At 49.5% G+C, this 14,856-nt stretch overlaps 1 protein-coding gene across 1 annotated transcript in view; it reads left to right on the forward strand.

Annotated features, from left to right (window-relative positions):
- The first annotated feature begins 241 nt into the window (after window positions 1-241).
- LOC119101063 (zwei Ig domain protein zig-8) overlaps window positions 242-14,856 on the forward strand; it is a 75,288-nt gene continuing 60,673 nt past the window's right edge. The window contains exon 1 of the mRNA XM_037224312.1: window positions 242-481. Coding sequence (XP_037080207.1) covers window positions 394-481 — 88 coding nt within the window. The 5' untranslated portion in view covers window positions 242-393. The remainder of the gene's footprint in view (window positions 482-14,856) is intronic.

Below are 14,856 nucleotides of genomic sequence, written 5' to 3' on the forward strand. Positions count from 1 at the left end.
TTCGTGCGGCTCCCGCCGCGCCCGTCCCGCGGCGGCCATCGATTCGGCGACGCCGCCGCCGCCGCGCTGCCGGCGACCAGTCTCGCCGCCGCCGCCGCCGGGTGTCGCCGCCGCCGTCGACGCAGCGGCCGCCGTCATCGGCGGACGGGTCCTTTGCGCCGCGAACGGGCGCCGAGGCGGCGGTGCTCGGCGCGCGGGTGCGACTCGCCGCCTGACCCGCGCGCTTCCCGGGAAGTCGGCCGGCGCCTGCGACCGCCGCTCGCTCGGCCGCCAGCTGCGGTGTCGTGACTGTGACCGAGGACGTGACGGTGACCGCGACCGTGACCGTGACCCGAGCGCGTCTCCAGGGTTCCGGCTGTATGCGTGTGCGCGCGTGTGGAGGTGGTGAGGCCGATGGCCAGGACTAGCACGTCCCAGCCACAAATGGGGCTCTTGCGAGGCCTGTACCGCCTGCTGGTGACTCTGATGCTGGTTCACGACGGTGAGTAATGACCTCGCGCGGGGCCGGCCACCGGCAGCCAGCGACAACCATGTTCGGATGACCCGAGGCTTCTCTAGAAAGCTAGAATTGTCACCAGGTTTGCACGACGCTGTCAACAAGTCGCTAATGCATTCGGAATGTACTGCATCGGCAACAGTCAGTTGTCATAACAATGGATAAACTGAACGCTAGTTTTGGATGTGCCGAAACAAACCTAACGTTGTTGAAATCTGCATCAAAGATAAGTGCTACAACACACGATCCGTTTTTAATATGATTTCTGAACTTGAGCAAGCAGAAGGTTGAGGATATGCGTGGTGTCCACAACTTTCTCAATCATCAGCAATGCGTGCTCATTTTTACCAGGTGTGAATTGTATGTTTGCTGTCGTGGTCCTGGTTATTCACTAACTTTTTTGACTACTTTTAGCAGTATTACGGCAGTGTGTTTCAGGCTTTCTTTCATTTGAGTAGTTCAAGAAATGATTTCGTGACGTTTAATAAGTTTAAGATTATACTGCAAATTATAAGTGTGTAAAATACTATCACGAGTACGCAAATGATTGCCAGTGCGGCAGCCACGCATCAGACCACCGAGAGTTTTGATGCTGAGATGCCGATGTCGCCCGGACTCTCCGCACAAGCCGATAGCTGCTGGCAGTGGAAACAGCAGAACTTTGGCAGTCGCAAAATCGCCGCAGCTGGTAGCAGAATACCGGCGATAGGTGCCGGAAATCTCGCTCGGAGAACACTATGTCAAAGATCGACTTGCCGCCGGGGACAGGAGTTGGATCTGACCCGGCAACTTCAGTCTCTACATGTTCTCCGCACATCACGCTTGTTTGATAAATCCAAACTAAAACATCCCGCGCCTTTTTTAAAAGCTTTTCCATTAACGTCGCTCTTGAATCTTCGTATTTTATGTACATGTGTATCTCATCTCAGCACGTTAGAGTAGCTGGAAGGAGGGTGACGTAGCTTACGTCTGTCAAGAATATCGTTTCTCTGTTAATCACGGTTTTCCTGACTTTCCGCGGACGCCAGCATTGTCCAACGACCGGAGTTCTTTTCAATTTTCCCAGTCAAAACGTTATTAAATCGCATTCGGTGTTATGCACACAACCACGTAAAATGGGCTATTAACTCTAAGACACGTCTTCATGTCTACAGTTAAGTTTATTTTATGTTTGCATATCTGAAATCGTCCCAAACATGAACAATACAGAATGCATCGTGCCATAGATGTATCTGACCTCAATGTTCTCCTATTTTGAATGTCGAAAAAGGACCTAGAATATCCTAAGAGAAATGCCGATGGCTGCGAGACTGGAGCGATGCTGATGAGGAGTGATATGACATTTCTCGCAATGAGAGAGGGGGGGGGGGGGGTTGATGAGACCCTCTAAGGTTTTTTATGGTACCTCTTTGGAATATTGAGCGATGGCGTCCACATTTTAAGTAGGCAATGGGGCACTCATTTCGCGTGTTTTGTTTCCAATAACGTGTTCCTAGCTTTCTGGTTTCGGAGCAGCGGCGGTTTTTAGGAACCTTGCATGGCGATCTACGGCCGGCGCGGGCGGCGGGCGGCAGCCGATGATGCCGCAGAGCGTGCGCGACGGGCCGACATTGTTACATTAACGGAGCCCTACATCACAAATGATCAAACACAAAAATATGCATCATTATACTCAGAATTTTATAACGAACATGCCCTTCTCAGATTCAGTGTCACCACGAGGCACAGTCTCGTACTATGATGCTGTGAAGCTGAAAAAGTGCGATTTTCATAATGTTGATATTCATCTTGGAATAATGGGGTCAATTATCGACCTTACTCCTTAAAAGCTAGTACTAATCGCGAGGCCTCATTGAGACCAATCCATTGGTGCTTTTTCTCAGCTCTATCTGTACTAGTTAAGAAACGCCAGGGGAGGTCGCATCGACCCCCAACCATCAGTCCGCGTTACGAAATACGGCGAATCGGGTCGAGGTTAAAAAAATGCCTATAAATAATCCCGCCGTTGAGGGCTCAACATTACTCGGTAGCCAACAAATGAAATATCACTCCCTTTGGCACGTACATTTAGCTGGAGCAGCGCGATGTGACAGAAAAGCTATGCGTACCTAGCTATTTAGCGATGTTCTGCTTTCGTTCTAAAATGCATCGTTGATTTGAGCAAGTCAAATGGGTAAATAATAAAGGCATTTCAGATTCGCGCTTCTGGCTTATATTAGATGGGGACATAACTTGGGCACCGGTAGCTGATCAGAGCTATTTTATCGACCAGGGAGATAACTGTAATGACGTCAACAGCACCGCTTTGCTTAGAAAACTCACGAAAATATACTTTACTCAATCAGACGCACTTTCTTAAAATGTCCGGGGTCGCATGAGCTGGAGACCGAAAATATTTACTGCCTTTGAAGAGATTCGCCTTCCAAAAGGCTTCCGACTATATTTTGCTAGAACTAGCAGAACATTGGGATTTCAAGAGGCAGCATTTGCTCCAACGAATCATGATTATTAGAAAGTTGTCACGTTTGCGCTTTGTAAGGGGTCGCAACACCATGGACTAAAACCCCATGATAATGAAAGTGCTGCTGCCACGTATTTGCATTTCATAGTGCTCAGGCAGAGATGAAGTCTTTAGGATTATCGAAGGAGGATAAACGATTTTCCCGTAATAGAAAAGATCCCAACTGAATGGTCAAGAATACGAGATAGATTGAGAGGATAGGTATGCCTAGCCTTTTGCAGCCATTTAAGTCATGTAAGTCATGTAAGTCATGTGAGTCGTCTCAGTAAGTGACTTTTAGCACTTTTAAGTGACTTCCTGTCGGTGGAAGTGTTTGACGCCACTTCCCTGCCTGTATTTTGTCCTCTCAGTTATAAAAACTTTCTTCATGCATGACACTGTTTCTGTAAGATTTTCTGTCATCTGCCTGCGTTAGGTCATGCATCTCATGCAATGCCTGCCCAGTACCTGAATGTGTCTGTGTGAAGGCTATTTCTGGCAGCGTATGTTCTGCAAGGTACGACGTTTCCCCTGAGATCGCTTTCTCGCTGAAGGCCTGGTCTGCCATGGTTAGCTTACCTGCGACAAGCGGCACCATCTGCGCTGGCAAAGGGCATCGGCATCAGGCTCTCTTCCGCCGGACATGACCTTTGACAGGTCGTTTCTCCCTGGTGCCGACTCGCCAAGGTCAGGTGATCCGCAGCAGGTGCGCGTGCCAACGATCTGTCGTGCAAATACAGAGTAGCGCCACTACCCGCCATTACGCTGCCTCGTTAATCACACCCGCCCGGGGGAGGCGTGGTGCCGCTGGGGGGGGGGGGGGGGGAGAGGGGTAAAGGAGCGCGCTGTCGGCGGTCGTTCGGACGGACCGTTCAGGTGCCAGGCGCCGCGCGCCCCGCCGCCACCCTTCGGCGACCAGAGCCGACCAATGACGCCAATTACAGCCGGCAGTGGTCATTTCCGATTGTACCGAATGTTGGGCCAGCTGGTCGGGTGGCTCCAGGTCCGCTACCCTGTTCGCCTAATACACGCAATGAGGAAGGGTTCTTTGCGGGGCGATAACGGGGCAGCAGGTTTAATGTAGTCGCGAGCAAAGCCGGTGGTAAAACGATAGCATTTATGCAGATGGATGGCTTTATGGCCTGGGTTGTACACAGGGGAGACGGCGAAGCAGGAAAATATAGACACTGGTGCTGGGGAAAACCTGAAAAACAATATCGTAAAACAACGTAGTTGTGGCCTCGAAAGGCGGCTAATTAGCTGACAACTGGAAGACATATTGGACTGTGGCACGTGAAGCTCGTAAATGCTAACTAAGTCCAGGCCTGATCGACCTGAAAAGAAGTCGTCGTTTCTGCAAACACGGCCATGCTCGCGCCGTAGAATACGAGCGTAGTGCGTCGTTGGCACTGATAACAGAGGGCCCGAATGCGCAGGTCTTTCTTCGGCTCGACTGCAGGGCGAGCTGACGCGTCGGGTCAGACGCCGGAGCAGCGCGGCCCAGCCGAGATAGGCTGACCTTTCGCGGCGACGGCGAGTCACAGGCCTCGCACGGCTCGTGTCGCCGCCAATTGGCCTTTTGTAATGGTGAGAGGCGTGACGGAGAATGGCGCGGTCGAAGCGTTTCATATGCGGAACAATTCGCGCGATAAGGTAGCGCCGAGAGGCCATCAAGAGCCGAGCATGTTCGGTCGTTAGTGACTTCCGGTATTTGTACAATGTGTGACCATTTATGCAGCCGTTAGAACAATGAGTTCATCATGTTTTAAATTATAAGTATATTCACGGCAGCTTGGCATAATATTTTCAGCGCTACGCATGTACGCGCGATTCGTAAATGTTGCGTAGTAAAATGAGATAATCCAATAATTAAACACTGACTGTTTGCTTTTGTCATAAAGGTGTACAACAGCTAAGAAATTGTAACTGCACATATACATATAATCAATATGTATATATATATATATATATATTGGAATATTTTGGCAGAATTCTTTCTTTGATACACGTTTGATTAAAAATAACACATCCGACACATGCGACAGGAATACGTAATATATATAAATGCGACACATGGACCACATGCGACAGGAACACGACATGACATTGACACGACAGCAACTGACAGACAGCACTGACATTTTACGGACGTGCAGTGACAGACAAATTGCCTGTGTCATTCATGCCTTCAAATTTGGGAAAGCATATTCATTAACGAACTCTCTCCGGCCTTAAACAGACAGACAAATTCTTGCAGAACTCTTGAGCTACTAGGTGGTGGGCGGTGAGCACTTATGATGTGATTGTGACAATAGTGTTCCCATTGTGTCTTTGTGAAGTTCCCATTATAAGTGTTTCTTACATGTATGAAGATGAAAATAGCAATCCGTCTTACTTCAATTAGTTATGCTTCATTTATGTTCTCCGTACCAAAAGATGTTTTCCAACAGAAGTGCACAATTTTTCATCCTTTAAAACTCAAAACTTATTTCTTGTGCAATATAGTCTTCTCCGAAGATGAGATAAGATCTCGAAACGTTAGAATGGAAGGAGTGATGAATATTTGAGTAATTTTGTGCGAACCATCTTTAATCCAAGCGATGACGCAAAGTCAAAGGCCCGGAAACTAGAACGATGCATCAAAAAGCTCGTCAATGCTGAGTCAGCAGTTATTTTTAATCAAACACACACACACACACACATGCACATATACTATATATATATATATATATATATATATATATATATATATATACATATAGCTGCCTAATCAAAAGTCATGTTTACGGCTCATCTTTTGGCACGTGACACTTGAGACTGCGAACTTGTGCTTTAACCGTAGCGAACCTGAGCGTATTTCTGATCCATGCTGTATAAATGCATCTAATTTTGACAAAAATGAATTAGAATCCATTAACATTGGTTGGGCTCTCAGGCGTTCAAATAAAGTCGACGATATGTTTGCTTAAATGAACAATGAAATATTTGGAATACACTCCCGTCTTGTTACAATAAGAATGTTCTCCTTTTGGTCACGACGGTGAAGGTACGCGCTGAAATGAAAAAGGGTAAAAAATTACCTCAAAAATGGTGAAATGTGTTCGCTGTCCGTAATAGTCTGCGACTATCGACGTGTCATTCAGCGCGTTGAGACGACCTATCACTGAAGGTATCATTTAACGTTTCGTGTTCTTAGGCCATAAATTACCGACATTAAAGGTCGTTTTTCAGCAAAAGACATCGTTAAGCCGAAAACCACGACCTTTGAGTCCTCCCAATCTATTTATCCAGTTGAACGCCACATTTTTCCAACAAGTATACGTTCTCGCCAAGCCAAGCTGACTAAAAGCCGACTTGATCTTACTTTAGTGTTCATGAAACATTGTCCGAATCAAATCCAGTCTTTTAGGCTGAATCATTGTATATATTCCACACACATTGCTTGACGGTGATCACTCCCTAACATTATGTTGTCATGGATAGCCAGTCTCCTTTCTTAGCAGTCCCTTATCTGCGGTTGTTCTTGCTAGTTGCAACCCGCACGTGCACCGCATACAACTCCGAGAACCGGTTGCGTTTCATTCGGAAACGTATCAGCTGGGTCTATCGTGCTTTAATTGCGGCAGGCCTACATATGGCAGCAGTCATTTTTCGAAGGCGCATAAAGAATAAAGCATGCCAGGATTTTTCGTTTTAGTGATCAGTGTTTTTTAAAGTTTTCGTAATCAGCTCCGTTTAAGTGAGCATCTACTTGTGATTAGATTATTGCAAAGTGTCCGCTCAGCACATTACAGAGTTTTTGCGATGTGCCTCAAATGTGGCAGCGTCACTTTAGGAAACGTGAATAAGGCGAACTTGGTGGTTAACACGCGCCCGGGTGGCCGGCTCGATACCCTTCGCTCGGGTGGGGCGGCCAGTTTGGCTCCCCCTCCTGAGATGTCAGGAACTAAGAGCGCCAGAAACACAAAATTCACAGGGTGTGTTTACCTGTACATGAACTCGCTTAGGCCAAAGTTTGAGTTCTTTAGATCGTGCCTTTTGGGTCACTTAGGATCAAAAAGGTCAAATTTCAGGTTGGTCTTCATAGTGCCCCTAGAACCTAGATAAATGTTCTAAGGTAAAGGTCACATGCTCATCTAAGGCCAGTGGCCTAGGTCATGGTGACCAAAATTATAGGACTGCTTTGAGTTTTGCATTTGGGTAAGCGACAAAGATTACGCTAGACAGTACGTTCCTAAAAATGAAATCTTGACCTGGGTCATTCTAAGTCAGTAACTTATTCTGACCTTTAAAAAGCCAATGGAAGGTGCACAATGCGGTTCCTGTCGCCAACAAATTCAAAATGAGCACCAGATGCTACCTCATACAGCAAGTCTCAGAGTAATAAAACAGGTTGGTTTTGACCTTGGTCTGACCTTATACCTTACCCTAGGTCAATGTAATTTATTCATTCAATTGTTGTGTTGCCTAGGAAAGCATCTCAGAGATGTACGGTTTCGTCTAACACTCCGTTGTTGGGACAGATTGAACGATTCCCTAGAAATTGCCTTTGCTGAAACCATGACCTGACTTTCACCTGCCATAGGTCAGTGATCTTTTGAAGTACATCTAAACTTCTGATTCCAGACGACGCTTGATCTAATTGTCTACAGCTATGCAAAATTGGGCGCGGCTCTGCCTCGTCGTTTAGAAATCATTCCGGGAACACCTTCGGAGGGGGGTGTCAATTTGATCATCCCCCACCAGAGGACATGTTAAAGAGTTTTGAATCATTGGTTCATAACCATGCCTTAACTGCATCATAAACAATACGCTAGAAAGGAACAGGTCTGCAACGAGTGCAAATATTTGCATTAGCAGCGGTGGGCAGCTTAGCGATGCTGTACCGCAAACGGTCCGGCTGTTGTTTTACACATGCATGTTAATTTGGATGGCGCTTTTGCCAGGTAAGTTGTTTCCTGGATTGCTGATGTGATTGCTACAGTTGCATGTCTTTTAAGAGGAGTGGAGGTGGCGGGGGGGGGGGGGGGGCGGTCGTCGTCTTGCAATCCCCCAGTCCACGCTCAGTCGCCGAGGACCCCCTCAGTAAGAGGACCGAGGTCGGAAAGAGCGCTCTTGCGTTACGATGAGGATGGGCTTCCATAGGCACGACCTACTTTCCCGCAATCAAATGAATGCAAGAATGGCATGGAGTGGGAACACATGTCTGTAAGGCTGTTGCACTGTGTAGAGAGTGATGTGACATCGGCCAGCAGAGCGGTTGCATGCCTTCGATGGAGACCAGTACCATCCCATAGGCGCGATTCGCGTATGTCGTTGGAAAGTGCAGCGGCAGTGGCTTACGAACCTGCGTCGAACAGCCGTCCACATTCGCGTATGTCGTGGGAAAGTGCAGCAGTTTTATCCGGATTCGCCGCGGCACTGGCTTCCGAACCTAAGTCGAACAGCCGTCCACGAGAGCATTACAGATGACACGAGCCAGAAAGCCTCAGACAGGGGCATTTCGAGTGCATCAAGCGCCGTTACGTCGCTTGTCCTCAGCGACTTGGCTCACAGGTGCCTTCGTTAATAGATAAATTCTGCCTAAGGTATCAGGAAACAATACCGTTAGAATGGAGTGTTGATAGCGGAGGCGTTATAAGAAAATCGGGCATATACGACAAGACTGCACTAACGTGGTTCTTATAAGCTACTAGCCGAGTCGTGCGCCATCATCGCGGCACTAAACAAATTGATTTAGTGAACCACTCAGAGTCGCATCCTCCGACCAACGAAATCGACCAGTTGGCACGACCCACAAATCAGCGTGGCGCGCGGCGGTCCAACAGGGCCGTAAAATTTCAGCCGCGAAGTCGGCCTGCCGTCCGCATAGGCTGCTCGGATCCACACGCTCAGGCGGCAGCGACTGTTGCTCATGTCTGCTGGTCACTGCTCAGACCCGCGGATCTCCGACGACCATTCCAATAATGTCACCAGACCTACTTCGTTACAACCCTCCGCTTCGCCGCCCGAAAGGCTGTGTTTAGATACGCTACTCTGCAAATCGGCACCCACGAACCGTGGATTATCAAGGTTTAGCTTCTCTCACCTCGTGTGGAGAATGGTACGAACGGAGTGCAACACAGACTCGAATCTCATAAATCCCGATAGACACGGATGCAGCTTTGTTCATCGTCCATGCATTGAATGTGGGGCTGCACGCCACCAGAGGCAGGGTGGCGGAGTCCGCGTGCTTCTATTCCCCGGTCTGAGGCGGAGCTGCCGTCGAGCAGGCGCCACTCGACTATGCAGCTCGTCGATGATGATGCTCGATTGAACGCGGCGGCAAAGCCGCTCCCCGTCGAGGGCCGACGATCGGAGGCGAATGCCGGGCTTCAGGCTCGACCTCCGTGTTTAATCAGCGGCGGACTGGCGGACTGTGCACCTTCCGCTCGTGTTTAGTCAGCGGCGGACTGTGCACGTTCCGGTCGTGTTAAATCAGCGGCGGACTGTGCACCTTCCGCTCGTGTTTAGTCAGCGGCGGACTGTACACGTTCCGCTCGTGTTAAGTCAGAGACGGACTGTACACCTTCCGCTCGTGTTTAGTCAGCGTCGGACTGTGCACCTTCCGCTCGTGTTTAGTCAGCAGCGGACTGTGCACCTTCCGCTCGTGTTTAGTCAGCAGCGGACTGTGCACCTTCCGCTCGTGTTTAGTCAGCGTCGGACTGTGCACCTTCCGCTCGTGTTTAGTCAGCGTCGGACTGTGCACCTTCCGCTCGTGTTTAGTCAGCAGCGGACTGTGCACCTTCCGCTCACGTTCAGTCAGCAGCGGACTGTGCACCTTCCGCTCGTGTTTAGTCAGCGTCGGACTGTGCACCTTCCGCTCGTGTTTAGTCATCGGCGGACTGTGCACCTTCCGCTCGTGTTTAGTCAGCGTCGGACTGTGCACCTTCCACTCGTGCTTAGCCAGCGCCGGACTGTGCACCTTCCGCTCGTGTTTAGTCAGCGGCGAACTGTGCACCTTCCGCTCGGTTAGCCCCGCTGCGGCCGAGCGCAGCTGTGGCTTTGGCAGAAACCATTGTCAAATGGACCCATTTTACGGATTGAGATGACTTTCCGACGCCGTGGGACACTGTGAGATTAAGTGTCGGCAGGCGAGATTGCAGAGCCAGGCCTAGTTTGGTTGCCATCCCAAACAATAAACTAATGCTCGGTGTGCTTCCGAGCACCAGGCTAGCTGTGTTCCCGAACGTGCCTGAGAATCTGCGTCAGTATGAAGAGTGTGCTTGTCTGACGCATTTTAGTGCTCCGAGCGCGGTTGGTCTCATCCTCGAGTTTGTTTATTTTGTAAATGAACACTCGAGACATGATTTGCATTCTACGGAAACGCACGAAGCTGAAGTTTTTTGAATCAACAACGAGGTAGTTTGTGGTTTGTGGAAAGCTGGTCTAGCAAAGCTCAATGCTTTATTCAAAACGTATGTATACACGTTGTTATTCATTGGGGTTTAATGGTGCGTAGACTGCCCAGACCATTTTGGGTCCATATGTGCAATAAGTTCGTAAGGAAACGTTAAACACTCGTTTATATTATCCTTTCGCATGATTGGATTGGCATTTCGCCCGGAATGCCATAATTCAAAACAGTTTGTTTGTGAGGAATGTTTTGTGCACGCTCATTTTCTCGTTTCCTTCTGTTTTGTTTTGCTCCGACGTCTGTCTTTCCAAACGTTGGATGAGTGAACAAAAGTCAGCACCCGTATCACTGTGACCACAGCAAAGTGAATTGCTCCAAAATGTTTGCACACGCGCTGACTGGACTTGCCACTTGTTTAAAGTTATTCCGTTTGAGTAAGAACTTTAAGTCTTAGTTAAGTATAATTACACGGCACATTACAGACACACACACACACACACACACACACACACACACACACACACACACACACACACACACACACACACACACACACACACACACACACACACACACACACACACACACACACACACACACACACACACACACACACACACACACACACACACACACACACACACACACACACACACACACACACACACACACACACACACACACACACACACACACACACACACACACACACACACACACGCACACACACACACACACACACACACACACACACACACACACACACACACACACACACACACAGTCTGCGTTAACCACTGCACGTCTAAGAAACCAGAGGTACAGGGTTCGATTCTCCCGGTGCCCGCCCTTCCCGCCAGGGAGAGAGCAGGCGACGGTACATAGTTTCAGCAGCTGAGTGCATCTTAAAGCCCCAATGACGACATATACTCGGATACGCCTTTCTCCCATGCTATAGGAATGAAAACAGCAGGAGAGCGCGTTGGTCATTTCTTCCCAAAACTGTCAAGTCGTGAAACTTAGACCCCTACAGACCAAGCCCCAAGGTCTTCAATTTTAGGATATTATGTTTTCTTGCGACTGCTGCCGCCACGCCGTCACTGCTGCTCAGTTAGCGGAGAGCTGAACACCTGAACCCTAGGGCTACAGACAACATGGGCTGACATCACAGAGGCCGCGTTCGGAGATGTGGCCCGGCAGGGACGGCCACTGGCAACTGGCTACGTCCGGTGGTGGATCCAGAGGGGGGGGGGGGGAGGGGAGGGGGAGCATGGGGCCATGATCCCTCTGGGGCCAAAGTGTTACAATCTCGTGGTTTAGGGGCACCAAAATGCTGATTTCGGGTCCAACTAGCCATATTTTTACGACGCACCAAAGCTCAGGGGCACCTCAAACGCCCCCAGCTATTCAAGTTCAGTTAAATTGAATAAATTGACTTCTAGTAGTAAGGTGTACAAAATCCAGATTCATCCCGGCGGAGCATATTCTGCCGCTTGAAAACACGAATCTGAAAGCAAATTGACTGAAATCCGGGATGTTTTTGTGAGAAGGGGGCACCAAGTTCTAGGGTGCACAACAATAAAGCGTGACCAATCTCTTGGCGAAATCCTCAATCTACTGGCATGGAGTGGGCCTGCTATGCCATTTCGCGACACGTTAACAGCTTTTGGCCAAATTTACAGTGCACTGGAATGCTTCTACTGAAGTGAAGAGACCAAAATATTTCCAATGAGCTATGCTAAGCAGGACTCTGATCCCAAGGCCACCTTTACAAGAGGTTCCGTCCCAACCCGACCAAGTCATCCCTTCAAAAGTGGTCTGTCGATTTTGTCTTAAATGCAACTGAGTATATTATTAATATTAATTGCATCATTTATTATCATTAGTAGTAGTAGTATTACAGTACTACAACTGAGTATATTTATGAATGAACTGGAGGCCTCGAGCCACACAGCCAAATGCACATGTTGTCACTGACCTATTTTAGCATGTTGTTACTGTTCTAATTTAGCAGAGGTTGGGGTGCAACCTTACAACCACTTTCGCCAGTCGCGCACGGTATTCTGCCAAATGTGAACGCCATGATTATGTAATCGGAAAAACTCCGCTCCAAACTGTGAGCCACAAGGAAATTACAGTTTGAACTGTGTAACGACGCCGGAATCGCTCGGTCAACTACGCCTTGGTTGCTGACCTTGATATTGATTGTTACTTTAAGTAGATGATAGAAGTCATGTCACATTCACCGGTAGTATCTGTGATGCATCTCGGTGGGGTTTGCCTGTTTCGCATCTGTCTGCTGTGCCTGGTGAGGAAAATTATAGTTTCAACAAATATATACCTCGCCACTCAGCCACCCGGGCCTCCAACCTTGTAACCTTTGTAACAGCAGGGCCATTTATTTTTATTACAAACGTTTTCTTCGAACCGAACAATTTCATGAGCCCGGGAAGATCCCAGTCATATACTGTCATGCCCAGACCCACTCACCAGCCAAGAGAAGTCTGTCGAACTATTCCGGAATGTGTCTGTAGACGGAAGAAACGCGAACCAAGCTTGGTGGCACTGAAGACCGTGGCTGCATGTCAGCACCTGCTTCTTACAACCGAAACTCAACTGAGTATACTTATGAATAAACTTGGTGCTCACCATGAAACTGAAATGGTGGCTGATTTTACCGGTTTAGCCAGAGGGAAGTATTAAAAGATTACATGTTTATCCTGTTAAGTGTAATTTTACATCTGTGCTGTTCCTATTGTGACAGCCTTCAGCTTAAAAGATTCCTCTTGCGCTGAGAAGTGTGGCAAAGCGATGCAATTTACATAGTGCTTTCACCCCGGAAACTCCCGTAAAGCTATCGTTTAGACAGACAACACAGCAGATAACCCGAGCATGTCACTGTTTAGGTCGGTGCGTTAGTGACCATCAGTGCACTAGCTAGATTAGTGAATGGCTAGGTCAGCGGTTCAGGTCAGATTGTGTCAGGTCACCGCAGCTATCCGGCCTGTTATAGCCACGGTCGCATCTAGCACGGTTACATTTCACCCAGGCCGACAGCGTAAGGTCTGATGTCGAGTGCCTTAAGTCTTCGTGTCGAGGTCTGTCCGGGTCAGGTCGCTGCAGTGGCCGGATCGGGTCACAGCGGTGACCTGAGTTTAGCTCTGTGGCCGCAGTGATCGCCTCACAATAGGGCAGCCCCGTCCAGTGGCAAGGTCAGGTCGGTACTTTGTCACCATCGCGGCCGCCTCGCAGCCGCACTGACATCTGGAGTACACTCCAGCCGTCTGACTGGTACTTTGTCACCATCACGGCCGCCTCACAGCCGCGCTGACATCTGGAGTACAGTCACGCGCTCGATGCGTTGGCGATCCATTTGTTGGATATGCACAGTAATTGATAGGCGCTGATTTCATATGCTGCGCGCTGATTAAGCCTGATTGATTAGCGGCAGGGCGAGCAGGCCGCGCTGGAAATGTTGGCCGGTGTGGCCGAGGGACCATTGGCACCAGAGTGCTCATGCCGTCATGTCACGCCCACCGCTCATGGTGCCGCACGCAATGTGAAGTGGTCGCCTCTGTGGCGAGCGCATTTGCGCCCTTTATACAGGTTCACGTCACCTGGTAGTTGTTTTGTTGTGACGACGAAACCGTTCGCGTAGAAACAGAAACCCTAAATCGGCATGAGTTTTATGTCCTCGTGTTTGACGTTTTAAAATGTTCGTGGCACATTGAACAAGGGCTCGGATGCTCACTGCCTTTGCTGTATAGGCTAATGTTTTGGGATGTTTCCACGTGGCGTTATTTAAGTAGGCCTGCTCTAGCACCGGCGTCCGTCTTTACACGGTCCTCGCGAGGAAGTCACGCGTTATTTTATCGTCCGCCTCGGATGCATTAAACGACGCCTGCAGATAATAGCGCCAGAGGCCTGGGGGGGGGGGAGGGGCGTCTGGGCGCGGGACCCGGCGACACTTCTACGATGATGAGTGGCGCATTGCAGCGTGGCTGACGTCGCTGGGCGGCCCGGGTGTCGTGCTAAATATCCGGCCAAGCCGGAGGCCAGGTGCTCGGCGCCGGCCGCCGGGCGCCGTACATCTGCATATGGGCGGCGCGTCTGTTGTGAGCGCCAGCGTTGATTACCTGCTCAGCCGGCGGTTGTTTGACGTGCCTCTCCGTCTGCCATACGCCGCTGTCGAGGCGCGTGTCACGCATAATAAAGCTGATGGCCGAGACAAGTTGACGGCGTGTTTTGAAACAATCCAAGATCGCAGCACGTTGGATCAGCTCCGGGGACGAACGCGCGTGGAAATCAAAACCGGACACCGTTTCTCGGGGATTCTGAGGGGTAGCCGACTGAGGGGTAGCCGACTGCCGCGGTGTTTGCTCAGACGTCTGTGCGTGCCGAACGCTGTGGCAGTGGCAGTATGGCAGCACCAACTGTCGGAGTGTCTGTGCATGAGCGCCAACT

Source organism: Pollicipes pollicipes, unplaced genomic scaffold (assembly GCF_011947565.3).
Source record: "Pollicipes pollicipes isolate AB1234 unplaced genomic scaffold, Ppol_2.1 Scaffold_4881;HRSCAF=5763_pilon_pilon_pilon, whole genome shotgun sequence".
Taxonomy (NCBI): domain Eukaryota; kingdom Metazoa; phylum Arthropoda; class Thecostraca; order Pollicipedomorpha; family Pollicipedidae; genus Pollicipes; species Pollicipes pollicipes.